The following is a 15,867-nucleotide window of genomic DNA, read 5'->3' as shown; positions in this document are numbered from 1 at the left end:
TATGAAAAATCCCGTGTTCGAGATTTGCTTCTCGCAACTTTCTTTTCTTTTTTCCGCATTTGTTTCTAACAGTGTAAATTATCAAATAATCTTTTTTTTGCTTAAAAAATAATAGTTTATATTTATTAATAATATTCGCATATGTTAAAATTAACAATTTTTGAAATAATTCAGATTTGCTATTGTCAATAGAAAAATGAAATTATTTTGCAATATTGTAACAAAGTGTAAATTTAACATATGCTATGTTCTTGCCACTCGTCTTATTCGTTTAGCCATGCTTGCTTTGACATTTATGTCTATCGACTCGAAAGATTTTACATACCTGTAAAACTTTTAATTATTTCCCAACTTACAATTAGTCACTCGCGTCCTGATATTTTTTCTCCCGTTCAATAATTTTCTATTCGTACATTCGGAGAATCCGAATAGTGACATCAATAATGTACTTAATTTTCGTACACTCTAGTATCTCAATCTGAGATCGGTGTACATTTTAACGTCTCAAATGTAGACGAATTATTTCTATATGAAAAATAATTAAAATTTTCACACCAACAATCTATGATATATGCTCCATATGCCATATTATATTTTATTCCATTTTCAATCATTTATTTTAAACTATTGCATATTAGCAAAAGTTACTGTACTATGGAGATTAGTGGAGGAGACGGTAACATATAATATAAATGCAGTCAGATTTATTGTACTCTTGTTAGTATTATTAAAATATTGTAAAAATAATGTATTATTAGTTTATTAGTAATTATAATAGTATTATTAATAGTGGTCTTCCACACCACCTTCGAGGTTCCACTAACGGCGCGTTAGGTTTTTTTAGTGGACCTTCGCCAGGAGCCCTATTATACCACATTTCATTATTCTTTCTATATTTTTTTTATACATATGTGATGTCATTTGCAGACAAGATACTCTTTTTATTCTTGTCATTTACAAGTGTGGTGTCATTTGCAGACAAGATACTCTTTTTACGTTTGTCATTTACAAGTAATGTCATTTGCAGACAAATAACTTATTACACCTCTGTAATAAAATTAGCAGTTACTTTTTTGTGTTATATAAAAAATACTATTTATTTGTAACATTATTATTGCGTATCATTAGATATTGAGGGACCAGCTATATCATCAACGTCTGCAGCATGTAGATTAAGACAACTTTTATGTTTTTTAGGACATGTAGAATATAATTTATTCGATGACATGAGAGACAAATGTTTTTCATTAATCTCCATCTCTAAAATAGATTCTTTTCTTGCGTTGAAAGCTGATTTTATAGAACGCAAATGGCATTTACAGAGACGGATAAAAGGCTATTTTGTTTTTTCGTTTTTATGTCTGATAAAATTGAAAATATTTTTTCTGGATCGGCATTAGAATTTGGAAGTGATCTAATAGAATTTATAAGGGATTTAAGATTTGGATATTTTACAAGATCTCTGGAGCTTTTACTTTGTAAAATCTGTTTCCACATGTCATCAAAACTTAATTTTTTAAGATTTGTTTTTTCTGTTTCTGTAAAATTGAGGTGTACAATAAACCATTCTTTTTTTAAACCATTTTCGTCAAAACCACCGAGAGTTTGAACGATAAAAAAACGTCATTGAATGATGTTTCTCTGTCAAAATCAAATAAAACAACGTCTGAATCAAAAACTTTCAATTTTGACAAAAATTTGTCATTAATTGGTAATCTTTTATTAATTTCCTCGGCAGCTGTCACATAAAATTGCAAACAATTTTCTCAAACATTTGCAACTATGTCTAACAAGGAAAGGGACCCAAGTGTCCCCCTTCGATTTTGACGAGCTTTAAATATGTTGTAAAGTAGCTCAAAATAAGAGACACGTATTTTTTTTTATGTGCTTTCTTACACGTTTAGGGTTGAAACAACCCCTACAAGCTAAAACGGTTTTTTTGGTTTTGACTGAATATCGTCAAAACTGTAAGAGATATCAAAAAATGTTTCGAATAAAAGTTGCATGGTCTTTTATGAGCTTTATAACCGCGTAGCTCGATTTTTAAAAAAATTTTATATTTTTTAATTTACTCTCACCCCTTCTTATTATTTTTACAAATTTCAAAATTTTTGTTATGACAAAAGTTGTAGCACTTTTTACGCTGAATACAACCATATATGATTTTATTATGTTTCGAAATCGCATCTTTCAGAAATGAGCTGTCAATGTCGCACTATATGCGTCGCGCTGCGATATATGCATATATATGCATAACGCATCGTTTGTGCCGCTTGTGTAATTGATGTTTGTCGCGCATGTGTAATTGATAAGATGAATAAAATTAGAAATAAAGATTAGCATGTTATGAAGTATTCGGAAAAATGTTCTGATCAAAGAACAAAGTTCACTAAAGTTGTTGCCAAGGCATCTCCTCTATATTACACTTTTATAGTTATACTAGAACAATACAAGCGCGCGCTGCGCCCGTGCACTTATTATAATAATTTAATAATTATGAAATCTAAATATTTTAATAAAATTTTTAAAATTTTAAATAACCGTCAAAATAATCTTTGCTCTTAAACTATCAAACTGTCAGAATAATCGAGATAACCAATCAGCGTCGCGGATAAGCGTCAACAATACTTTTGATACATTCGAGTATCGATTTTTCATCCCTTTTTTAAGAGTGGATTATATCGAAAGAGAAATAAATAAATAAAAATCTTACAATTAAAATGCAATTTATTGTTTTTCAATGGTAATGCAAAAAAATCCAATTAATTTCAAGTTTTTCTATTAATCAATACTAGAAACATTTATTTGTTTATTATTTTATTTCTTTTATAATAATATATGTCGAAACAATTACAACTTTACCTTCAACAATAACATACTACATATATTGAATATAATACATATATTAACATATATTAAAAACAGATGAATTTATGGAACAAACGTATCACAAAGGTGATGTTCGTGAAAAAAGTGATTTATACAAAGTGACTTTTTGCACCATGCGCAAGTAATTATTGCAGGTGCGCCACAAATATCGCATGTTGGTTTTGACTGTTTATGGAAACAAAATTCCACTGGTGTTTCGCATTCTTCGGGCTTATTTATTACGTACCCGCTTTTATACCATGCGTATTTCAATAAATTTCTGAATCTTGGCGATGAAAATTGAGTCAATGACTGTAATTTTAAAATGGTGTTTCTTGCATGCAGATTGACTTCCAGACCTAAAAGCATTACAGTATCAGAAAAGTGTCTAATAAAATTCTTCCACAAACGAAAACCATATACATCCAATGGTTGTATTTTTCCTGTTGTTCCAGCTGGTATAGTCAACAAAATAATATCTTCTGTGGATTCTGGTTTAGATTCTTGAATAATATTTGGACAATGACCAAAGTTTAGTCCATGAATCTAGTAGTAAAACAGATTTTGGACCTACATTTGGAAAAAGTACGTCTTGCAACCAAATTTTAAAATGATGCACTGTTAATTTTCCGGATTTCGAAGCCGTAACAAAAATATTAGGTGCCTTAAACATTGTTTCTTGCACTCTGGGACCAAATGTTCTACTAACTTCTTTCAGTACAATAAAAAGAGGCGATAATAATCTACCATCGGCTGAAACAGTAGGTTGTATAGTATAGCTATGCGTAGTTGCCGATACGGATTGTACTGCAGATTCAATCTTTTTTGTTCCTTTATATGCCAATGTACGACCGGCATGAAGTTCTAATTGGAATCCGCTTTGATCACTGTTGTAAATATTTTCAACTCCATATTCTATTATTTGATATTTAACGTTTTCAATAAATGTGTTACATTTTTCTTCAAAATTGATGTTAGACAATATAGATGTTTTTTTTATAAATTTTGTTATTTTACGAGATACAATATTATGTAGTATTTTAAATTTTCGTATCCATCGCGATAAAGCTGTAAATTCTGGTACATTTAAATTTTCCTGTGCCCGAATAGCCCATCGAGCTAAATCAGCGTCGTGAACAATAATTCTATTTTCAAGAGCTGTATGAAAATTATTTAATGTATATTCCGAAATTTGTTTTAATTTTTCGAATCTACTGCCACCTTGATTCACTTGAATTTCCCATTGTCGTAATTGACGTAATGAATATACTTTCCGAAATCTTTGTTTTACTCCTTCTAATGTTCTTGGCCTTGTTGTACTGCTTTTCCAAAATTCGACTGCATTTTTTTTATATTCATACGGAATACGTCCATCTGTAGTACATATAACTTTAGGATTTGCGTCCATAGCTCACCTTCTTCCTCTTTATCTCCTAGTTCGAATTGCTCTGCTGTTGGAATATCGTTATCGTTTTCATAATCTAAAGATTCTTCTACTTCCATTTTGTATCTCTCATCGCGCATTTCTTTCAGCATAGATTCTATTTTATGTGCCATTTCTCGTTCTTCAGATGTTATCGGACTTGTTGATAGATTAAGGGCCGAAAAAGTTACGTATACTAACATTATTATGTTAAATGGATTTAATTGAACCATTCTGAAAAATATAACAATTAAATATTTCTCCTTATTTGTGTACAAAAAAATAATACTTACTTTATAGTGAATTTGCTGTTCTTTGTTTGATGCTGTTTTATATATTGTTTTTTTGTAATCACTAACAAGCGCACAACTTTAAAGCGTAATATGCACTGACGGGATATGACAACGCGCTGCGCTATAAATGTACTCAAAATGCGACTATAAAAGTGTAATATAGAGGAGATGCCTTGGCAACAACTTTACTTTGTTCTTTGATCAGAACATTTTTCCGAATACTTCATAACATGCTAATCTTTATTTCTAATTTTATTCGTCTTATCAATTACACATGCGCAACAAACATCGATTACACAAGCGGCACAAACGATGCGTTATGCATATATATGCATATATCGCAGCGCGACGCATATAGTGCGACATTGACAGCTCATTTCTGAAAGATGCGATTTCGAAACATAATAAAATCCTATATGGTTGTATTCAGCGTAAAAAATGCTACAACTTTTGTCATAACAAAAATTTTGAAATTTGTAAAAATAATAAGAAGGGGTGAGGGTAAATTAAAAAATATAAAATTTTTTAAAAATTGAGCTACACGGTTATAAAGCTTATAAAAGACCATGCAACTTTTATTCGAAACATTTTTTGATATCTCTTACAGTTTTGACGATATTCAGTCAAAACCAAAAAAACCGTTTTAGCTTGTAGGGGTTGTTTCAACCCTAAACGTGCGAGAAAGCACATAAAAAAAAATACGTGTCTCTTATTTTGAGCTACTTTACAACATATTTAAAGCTCGTCAAAATCGGAGGGGGACACTTGGGTCCCTTTCCTTGTTAGACATAGTTGCAAATGTTTGAGAAAATTGTTTGCAATTTTATGTGACAGCTGCCGAGGAAATTAATAAAAGATTACCAATTAATGACAAATTTTTGTCAAAATTGAAAGTTTTTGATTCAGACGTTGTTTTATTTGATTTTGACAGAGAAACATCATTCAATGACGTTTTTTTATCGTTCAAACTCTCGGTGGTTTTGACGAAAATGGTTTAAAAAAAGAATGGTTTATTGTACACCTCAATTTTACAGAAACAGAAAAAACAAATCTTAAAAAATTAAGTTTTGATGACATGTGGAAACAGATTTTACAAAGTAAAAGCTCCAGAGATCTTGTAAAATATCCAAATCTTAAATCCCTTATAAATTCTATTAGATCACTTCCAAATTCTAATGCCGATCCAGAAAAAATATTTTCAATTTTATCAGACATAAAAACGAAAAAACAAAATAGCCTTTTATCCGTCTCTGTAAATGCCATTTGCGTTCTATAAAATCAGCTTTCAACGCAAGAAAAGAATCTATTTTAGAGATGGAGATTAATGAAAAACATTTGTCTCTCATGTCATCGAATAAATTATATTCTACATGTCCTAAAAAACATAAAAGTTGTCTTAATCTACATGCTGCAGACGTTGATGATATAGCTGGTCCCTCAATATCTAATGATACGCAATAATAATGTTACAAATAAATAGTATTTTTTATATAACACAAAAAAGTAACTGCTAATTTTATTACAGAGGTGTAATAAGTTATTTGTCTGCAAATGACATTACTTGTAAATGACAAACGTAAAAAGAGTATCTTGTCTGCAAATGACACCACACTTGTAAATGACAAGAATAAAAAGAGTATCTTGTCTGCAAATGACATCACATATGTATAAAAAAAATATAGAAAGAATAATGAAATGTGGTATAATAGGGCTCCTGGCGAAGGTCCACTAAAAAAACCTAACGCGCCGTTAGTGGAACCTCGAAGGTGGTGTGGAAGACCACTATTAATAATACTATTATAATTACTAATAAACTAATAATACATTATTTTTACAATATTTTAATAATACTAACAAGAGTACAATAAATCTGACTGCATTTATATTATATGTTACCGTCTCCTCCACTAATCTCCATAGTACAGTAACTTTTGCTAATATGCAATAGTTTAAAATAAATGATTGAAAATGGAATAAAATATAATATGGCATATGGAGCATATATCATAGATTGTTGGTGTGAAAATTTTAATTATTTTTCATATAGAAATAATTCGTCTACATTTGAGACGTTAAAATGTACACCGATCTCAGATTGAGATACTAGAGTGTACGAAAATTAAGTACATTATTGATGTCACTATTCGGATTCTCCGAATGTACGAATAGAAAATTATTGAACGGGAGAAAAAATATCAGGACGCGAGTGACTAATTGTAAGTTGGGAAATAATTAAAAGTTTTACAGGTATGTAAAATCTTTCGAGTCGATAGACATAAATGTCAAAGCAAGCATGGCTAAACGAATAAGACGAGTGGCAAGAACATAGCATATGTTAAATTTACACTTTGTTACAATATTGCAAAATAATTTCATTTTTCTATTGACAATAGCAAATCTGAATTATTTCAAAAATTGTTAATTTTAACATATGCGAATATTATTAATAAATATAAACTATTATTTTTTAAGCAAAAAAAAGATTATTTGATAATTTACACTGTTAGAAACAAATGCGGAAAAAAGAAAAGAAAGTTGCGAGAAGCAAATCTCGAACACGGGATTTTTCATATTCCAGCCACTTGCCTTAGAAACACTTACTTCTTAGCATTTATCGTCTGTTGCGTTGGCTCGGTGGAAGGGAGACGTGCGTTCTCTTCCATTGGTCGACCGGGTCGAGCTCACACGGATAGGGTGACGTCATCGGTTCTCGGTTGTATTTGTGTGATGCTGCCGCTCGTTTCTGGCAGCACTGGTATGTGATGGTGTTGGCGGAGAGAGTGAGAGAGGAGATAGAGAGTAGGGGAATGATGCCGCACAATCAGACAGGCTTCAGGAGAGGAATGGGGACGATCGACAATATATATGTGTTAAATTATCTGGTAAATAAGCAATTGGGAAAGAAGAAGGGAAGGATGGTGGCAATGTTTGTCGATCTGAAGGCGGCGTTTGACTCAGTGGAGAGGGGAGTTTTGGTGGAGGCGATGAGGGAGCGTGGGATAAGAGAGGGATTGGTAGTGAGAGTGGAGGAGATTATGAGGGAAACGAGGAGTAGGGTAAGGGTAGGAGGGGAAATGGGGGAGGCATTCTGGACGGCAAGAGGGGTGAGACAGGGGTGCCCACTTAGCCCGCTACTTTTTAATGTGGTAACGGCGGATTTGGAGGAGGAGATGGGAAAGATCAGATGGGGAGGGGTGAGGTTGGGGGAAGGGAGAGTACACACCTTGGCTTACGCGGACGACATAGTCATGATGGCGGAGAATGAGGAGGAGATGGGGAGTATGATAGAGAGGCTGGAGGGGTATTTGGAAAGGAAGAGGCTGGAGCTAAATTTAGGTAAGACTAAGATTCTGAGGTTTAGAAAGGGGGGAGGAAGGATGGGGAAGAAAGTATGGAGGTGGAGAGGGAAGGTGATAGAAGAGGTAAAGGAATTCAGATATTTAGGATATACGCTGAAGAGGAACGGAAAACAGGAAGAGCATGTAAGAGAAAGAGTAAAGAGGGCAGCGGCTATAATGGGGCAGGTGTGGGGGATAGGTAAGAGAAGGTTTGGGAAGGATTGGGGGAGGAGAATGTGGCTTTTCGACAGATTGGTATGGACGGTGATGGGATACGGAGCGGAAATATGGGGGTGGAAAGAAAGAAAGAAGATGGAGAAATTGGAGGAGAGATACATGAAGTGGGTGTTGGGGGTAGACGGAAGAACGCCGGGATATATGATAAGGGAGGAGTTGAAGAGGGAAAAATTGAGAGGAAGAGCAGGGAAAAGGGCGTGGGATTTTGAGAGAAGACTGGAAGGGGGGAAGGGGAGTGAGCTGGCGAGAAGGTGCTGGGGGGAGATGAGGGAAAGAGTAGGAAAGGGAAGGGCAAACTCAGAATGGGAGGGAGAGAGGAGAAAGTTCTTCGAGGAAAGGGGAATAGAGACGGAGGAGGAGGAGGGAAGGAGGGAAAAAGAGGATTTAGAATATGGGGAGATTAGAAAAAAGGACAGGGAGATACAGGAGAGAGAAAGAGAGGAAAAGATAGGAGGATCAAGATACAATAGATGGTATGGAAAGGTGATAGGAGAGGGGGTACCGGGTTATCTTAAAAAGGGGTGGGGAGAGAGTAGATGGAGGAGAGTGGCGAGGTTTAGGTTGGGAAGTGAAATGAGGGAGGGAAGGTACTGGGAGACGGAGGAGAAGAGGAAATGCAGGTTATGTGGAACGGAGGAGGAGACATGGGAGCATGCGTGGGAGAGTTGCAGGGAATGGAAGGAGGGAGGAGGAAGTTGGCAGGAACAAGTGGGAAAGATTTTGGGAGAAGAGGGGGAGGGAGAATGGTGGATGAGAGAGATAGAGGAGGAGAGGAAAAGGGAGGAGAGTGGGAGGGAGAGAGGGGGAGAGGAAGAGGGGAGGGGGGGAGGGAGAGAGAGAGAGAGAGAGAGAGAGAGAGGGAGGGAGAGAGAGAGAGAGAGAGAGAGAGAGAGAGAGAGAGAGAGAGAGAGAGAGAGAGAGAGAGAGAGAGAGAGAGAGAGAGAGAGAGAGAGAGAGAGAGAGAGAGAGAGAGAGAGAGAGAGTCGGGGAAGGAACGGGAATAAAAGATGGAGATAAGAAAGGCGAGAGGAAACGGAAGTCACCTTTGCGAGCGTGTGTTTGTGTGTATAGGTAGAAGGGAAAAGGGAAAGGGCGCAGCCGGATGAAAGCATGTTGGACGGCAGGGCGTCTAGACCCGGATCTCGCAGTCGGGAGGATAAGGGCAGGAGTAGTATAAGATAATTTTAAGGATAGTCTTAAGTAGGTTTAGTAATAAGGTTAGAGTTAAGAATAATTGTAAGGATAGTTATAAGTTAGGTTTAAGTAAATGTGTATTGAGGATTAACCCCAAGGGGAAAATAAAGACACTACTACTACTAGTAAATGTTGAAAAATTTTATAAAATAAGTAGAAATATTACTACAGTACAAAAAATTAGATATAAACTCTTTTGCTTTAACAAATAATATATATATATTAATAATATATATTATATATTACAAATAATCCACTTTTTAAAGTAGACAATTTCTTTTCCTGACAATTCATCTGCAATGCAAGGTATATATACAGGGTGTTCATTTGAAAACTTTCCAGCTGATTATCTCGAAAAGTATGAAAGATACAAAAAAAAGCTAAAACACGTTTTCCATGATTTCGAGGGGGAAAGAGAACGGCATTATTAATTTTTTATTTGGAAGGCGTTTTCAACGTAATTTGAAGGTCAAATTTGTTTTTTTAAATGGAAACCTATATTTTTTATTGCAGAATTTTATTCTACACAAAAAAACAAGTAACTTCTATAGGAAACATTTTTTTATTTGATCACTATTTTAGGAGATATTTAAGAAAACAGCAAGACTTAGTTACTGCATAAAATTTTGTCATTTATTATAACAAATGTTCAAAATGTTCTCCGTTGTTTGCTAAACAATAATAAAGACGATTCTCAAATTCTGAACGAACATTTTGGAAGGTATCTGTTGGAATAGCTCTACATTCCTGTATTGGAATGTAGAGCTCTACATTCCAATTCTTTGACGCAAATCGTTGATATTTATACGTATCTTTCGAAAACAAAGTTGATCAGATCGTTTATGTTGTGTTAAATCAGTTCCTTTCTGTCTTTCAATAGAACAGTGTACTATTCAGTCAAATGTGAGACTTGTACCAGAGATTATCTGAAGGAATATCATAATTAAACTTTATAAAATGGTGTATTCTTTAGAAGAACGAGTTAAAATTATATTTATTTATGGAGAAAGAATTTGCGTCAAAGAATTGTACAGGAATGTAGAGCTATTCCAACAGATACCTTCCAAAATGTTCGTTCAGAATTTGAGAATCGTCTTTATTATTGTTTAGCAAACAACGGAGAACATTTTGAACATTTGTTATAATAAATGACAAAATTTTATGCAGTAACTAAGTCTTGCTGTTTTCTTAAATATCTCCTAAAATAGTGATCAAATAAAAAAATGTTTCCTATAGAAGTTACTTGTTTTTTTGTGTAGAATAAAATTCTGCAATAAAAAATATAGGTTTCCATTTAAAAAAACAAATTTGACCTTCAAATTACGTTGAAAACGCCTTCCAAATAAAAAATTAATAATGCCGTTCTCTTTCCCCCTCGAAATCATGGAAAACGTGTTTTAGCTTTTTTTTGTATCTTTCATACTTTTCGAGATAATCAGCTGGAAAGTTTTCAAATGAACACCCTGTATATAAATTGATATTTTCTGTAGTAATAAATATATTGCAATTAATTTGTTCATAATGCTTGTGCATGTGTGTTAAATTTTCTATGCAGAGTAATCAGTATCTTTCTTTTTAAAAAATGAATGTTTTCATGAATGAAAAATGAAAATGATTAATATGTAAATTTGATTTCTATTTACGCTTATTGAATACATACTAAATAATGATAACGACTTACTATTTTATCATAAATATATATTGCATATGTTATCATAAACATATTGCTTATTATAAATAAAATAATATATTATTTATTTATTTGTAATAATTATTACAGGTGACTAAATTATATTATCGAGGAGGAAAAAATGTTGACGAAGTTGTGAACAAAATAATGAGGCAAATTTTTACTAACTCTCTAGCATGTAGTTACAGTTATCTTGGAAAACAGAAAAAGAAACCGTTTTATAATTTAGTTTTATGTAAATGCGTTTTGGGTAAATTTTGTAAAATTATAATAAATTCCCAGCAAACACAAAGTAATAGTAACATAACATTATTGTGTAATAATTTTTCAACACTCAACAGTGTAACTATTACATACAAGGCAATGTTACTTGCAGTTACATTTTTGAGTGGGAAATTATAACAATAATGTTATGTTACTATTATTTTGTGTTTGCGTAAGTTTATATTGTTAAAGATAATTGAAAATAATAATAGAAATTTAATATTTCAGGTGCCGTTTATCGTCATAAATTTGATGTAACAGAGGACTACATCATTAAAAAAATAGGATTTTGGCTTGCTAATGCACCTACTCGTCAGGCTCGAGAAAAGTAAGTACAGTTTTTTAAAATATCACTTACAATAATTAAATTAAATTTTATTGCACAAACATAAATATATATATATAAAATTTTTAGAATAAAGGAAGAAAAAAGCAAGAATATAGAAAAGGAAAATGTAAAATCAAAAGACACCGACGATATTCTTGCACTTTCAGGAAATGAAAGTGAAGATTAAAAAATTTACAAACGGAAAACTTATTGTAACCATATATATATTATATGCCATTCAGTTTGTACTAACATTGTACGTAACATATTTTAATATATAAAGTATTATTGTGTATTAAAATAATTTTATTATTTAATTCCTTGCTATATTTAATATCACATAAATATTACAGAAATATTCATTAATATTACAGTAATATAATTGTGATATATGACTACAATATTACTGCGATTAATCTTCGCGGACATTTTAATATTGCTGTGACATCTCAATAATATTTCATCAATATTTCTGCTATATTTCATGGTAATATTGCAATGGAAAAATAATATTGCTGCAATATTGCTGCAACATTACGTGCTATGTGGGTGGTTATGCAAGACTAACAAAAAAAAGAAAAACAACAGATAATTTAGAGATTATTAATGAACCTACAAGAAAACCAGAAATAGGTAAAATAAGAATTTAAGAAAGAAATATACTGTATATATATAATATAAATTTAAAATTTTTAGATTTGTCTACGAACGACTCCTATTTGTGGTTAAGTTCTAGAAACGCACATTGGGAACAAGTTCTCATCCATTGGAAAAATACGTTTCAATTGAGACAAGAATCAGAAGTGACTACTGCATTTGATTTTATTAAGCAATGGCCTATTTTGAAACAATCAAATGTAGACACTCTTGTAAGTTATTAATTAATATAATTCTCTCTCTCTCTCTCTCTCTCTCTCTCTCTCTCTCTCTCTCTCTCTTTCTCTCTGAAATGCATTCTCTTACTCGTAATTTTTTTTATGGCTTGAGTGGTTGAAATAAAAGGTGGATTAAGTGTATTGAGTTGAAAGGAGACTACGTTCAGAAATAAATTTTTTTCCACCCAAAAACATGTGTTTTCTTGGTTAGGACGGGAACTTTTGACCTTGACAATTGACCTTCGTAATAAAAGAACAAAACAATAAGCATGCTGTATAATTCTTTCTGCGTTGCAATTAATTATTTATTCATTAATTATAAACAGCAATGTGTGAGCGAGTACAAACATTTGTCCTGCTTTTTGATGTAAACAACCATTTTCTCTTATATGTTCACACTGTATAAAATCTGGTTTATCTTTTTTTAAATGCTGAAAATTAAATATTTATGATTTATAATTGGCGCCGTAGAGTAACACTTTGATTCTTTGCGAGTGGCGCTCCCCTCTCTCTGACGAGTTTCCGGCCGACGGGCGGGGTTAAACCAGATAGCGTCTGACTAAGAAAACGAACACACGTATTGTAAGGCAACGCAATAAAAAGGTAAAATCCAGCAAAGATTACAGTCCACATTTATTAAAACAAACCATTTACTCAACATGGTCCTTCGAGCCGGATATTTGGTATTCGAGCAAACAAGCTGTTGAGAATCAAGTTGGTGAAAACAGCGGCACTTGCATAGGGCGTGCCCGACAAAGGACATAGAGAAACCATCTTCGAAAGGAAGGACAGCACAAGGGCCAAGAAATCGAAGCAACATTGATCTACGTGAGACGATCCAACGGAAATAGTTATTCTTCTTATTTGCCCGCAAGCCGAAACGAGATACCAAGGTAGAGGTTATTGTCGCAACGGAAGGCACGGCGAGCAACAAGGACAGACAAGCAGCGAGCGTTGCTGAGAGTAGTGCTGGGCGCGTTTGTTACGAATCGACAAGTAAGTGAGCAACCTCCTATTCTTCACATATCCATTTGTCCAGATATCACGAATCGATAAGATAGTTAGTCGAGGCACGCAAATTCGCGAAAATGGATGAATTAGTTAAGGCACCCGGTTACGCAAAGGCTAAGGTTACATATTTTAAAAATTACATTGAAAGGGTGATAACTAATTCACCAAATAGAACGATGGCACTAACTGAGATAAAAAGATTAGAAATAGCGGAACGTCTCAATCACATTCGAGAAGTTAATACTAAATATGACGAAATACAAACAAAGATAGACGAAATTAGCAACGACGTAAAGGAAACAGTAGAATATCGTGAAAAATTCGAAGAAGAATATTATCATGTAGTAGTGTAAGCGCAATGTTACTTGCTCGTGGCAATATAGTGCAAGAGGCTATAGGTGCAGCTAGCATTGGCGTTCAAAATGCAGTACCACAGTTAGAGACACAATTTATACGAGAACAGAATAATATCTTGAACCCCTCCAATACAGCAAGACAAGCGAATCAGAATATTATTTTTAAAACGCCAGGTATTAGGCTACCAACCATCGAATTATCAAAATTCAAAGGAGACATAGCAGAATGGCTCGGATTTCGAGACACGTTCCAATCGCTTATACATAATAACGAAACGATAGATCCAATACAAAAATTTCACTATTTAAAGGCCGCGTTAAAAAGTAACGCAGCTCAGATTATAAAATTATTAGAATTTTCGGCCACGAATTATACTGTAGCATGGGAAACAATTTGCAATCGTTTTGATAATAAAAGATTATTAACCCACAATCATATCAAGACAATTTTCAATATTAGTTACATGCAAGAAGAATCCAATCAGATCCGCGAGGTAATAGATACACTAAATAAACACATAAGAGCCTTAAACGCATTAGGACAGTCGACAAAACATTGGGATGCCTTACTTATATATTTTATTTCTTCTAGATTAGATAATGTTACAGCCAGAGAATGGGAACAACAGTGCGTTGATAATGAGCTTCCAATTTTAGAAGAATTCAAAGAATTCCTTAATTTACGTGCAAGCTTACTAGAAACATTGGAGTTAAATAATAAGGAATCACATAAGGCTAAACGATTGAATTGTAATAAATCTAAATCATTTTTAATTAATAAACAAACTTGTTCAATTTGCAAGGAAGCTCATCACATGCAACAATGTCCTAAATTTCTAGAATTTACTCCTCAAAAAAGACTAGATTGTTTAAAAAATGCTAAATTGTGTCTTAATTGTATGAGGCCGGGATATTTCATAAGGGATTGTAAGGCTAGTTCATGTAAACAATGTTCCGGTAAACATAATACGTTGATACATTTTGATAAACCCTCATCAACAAAATCTACAGATAACAAGGAGGACAATTCAAATAATTCCAATGCAGCAGTTTTATGCTCACATAATCAAACAAACAATACACATGTTTTGCTATCAACTGCAGTAGTTCTTCTAAAGGATAAGCTAGGAAACGTACACAAGGCTCGTGCAATACTTGACCTCGGGTCGCAGTCTAGTTTAATTACTAATAGTCTTTGTGAAAAATTGAGGTTGGAAAAATACAAAGTCCATATTAACTTAGAGGCCGTCAACAATGCGTCATGCCAAGTAGAACACAAATGCAATGTCAGTATCATGGTACAATATAACAATTACAAATTTGATTTGACATGTCTTATTATTCCAGAAATAACGGGACCATTACCAAATAATAGGATTTATAAACAAGGTCTTCAAATACCGTCCAATATAAAATTAGCAGACCCTTCATTTCACATACCAGCTAGGATAGATGTTTTCTTAGGAGCAGATTGTTTCTGGAACCTACTTTGCATAGGGCAAATTAAGGTCGGAAGGGAAGCTCTTACATTGCAAAACAAAACTGGGTTGGATAGCAGCCGGTCCACTAAAAAGTTTTGTTACAAATACGATACGCAGTAACATAAGCAAATGTGTCAACATAAGTGATCAAATGATAAAATTTTGGGAACTTGAAGAATGCCCTAATCAAAGATCACCCTCACAAAAAGAAAGGAAATGTGAAATTCATTTTTCTCAAACGTATAGTCGCAAGGAAGACAGTAGGTTTGTCGTTAATATTCCGTTGAAAAAGGATCCAAATACATTAGGCGAATCTTACTCTAAGGCATTACAACGATTAATCAACCTTGAAACAAAGTTACATAAAAATCCGATTGTCAAGGAACAATATACATCATTCTTACAAGAGTATCAAGATTTAGGTTATATGAAGGAAATAAAGGACATTCAAACGGATAGGATAGTTTGTTATCTTCCGCATTATTGTGTATTTCGTAACGAAAGCTCAA

General features: G+C 33.4%; 1 protein-coding gene and 1 long non-coding RNA gene across 2 annotated transcripts; one reads left to right on the top strand and one right to left on the bottom strand.

The window, feature by feature from the left end:
• Nucleotides 1-3,222: 3,222 nt before the first annotated feature.
• LOC137000901 (uncharacterized) lies at nucleotides 3,223-4,495 on the bottom strand. Its single transcript, XM_067358495.1, has one exon. It carries the CDS (start codon nucleotides 4,274-4,276, stop codon nucleotides 3,365-3,367), a length of 912 nt encoding a protein of 303 aa, XP_067214596.1. The 5' UTR covers nucleotides 4,277-4,495; the 3' UTR covers nucleotides 3,223-3,364.
• Nucleotides 4,496-9,667: 5,172 nt separating this feature from the next.
• Nucleotides 9,668-12,101, top strand: LOC137000902 (uncharacterized). The gene is made up of 3 exons (XR_010891068.1): nucleotides 9,668-11,293; nucleotides 11,536-11,635; nucleotides 11,723-12,101. It is a non-coding gene; the product is annotated as an uncharacterized lncRNA (long non-coding RNA).
• The last annotated feature ends 3,766 nt before the right edge of the window (nucleotides 12,102-15,867 follow it).

Source organism: Linepithema humile, chromosome 6 (assembly GCF_040581485.1).
Source record: "Linepithema humile isolate Giens D197 chromosome 6, Lhum_UNIL_v1.0, whole genome shotgun sequence".
In the NCBI taxonomy this organism is placed as follows: Eukaryota; Metazoa; Arthropoda; class Insecta; order Hymenoptera; family Formicidae; genus Linepithema; species Linepithema humile.
Note: the sequence above shows the minus strand (reverse complement) of the source record. Positions and strands in the feature narration are given on the sequence as shown.

Coding starts and splice junctions, on each gene's coding strand:
- LOC137000901 (XM_067358495.1), bottom strand. CDS start 4,276: ATGGACGCAAATCCTAAAGTTATATGTACTACAGATGGACGTATTCCG.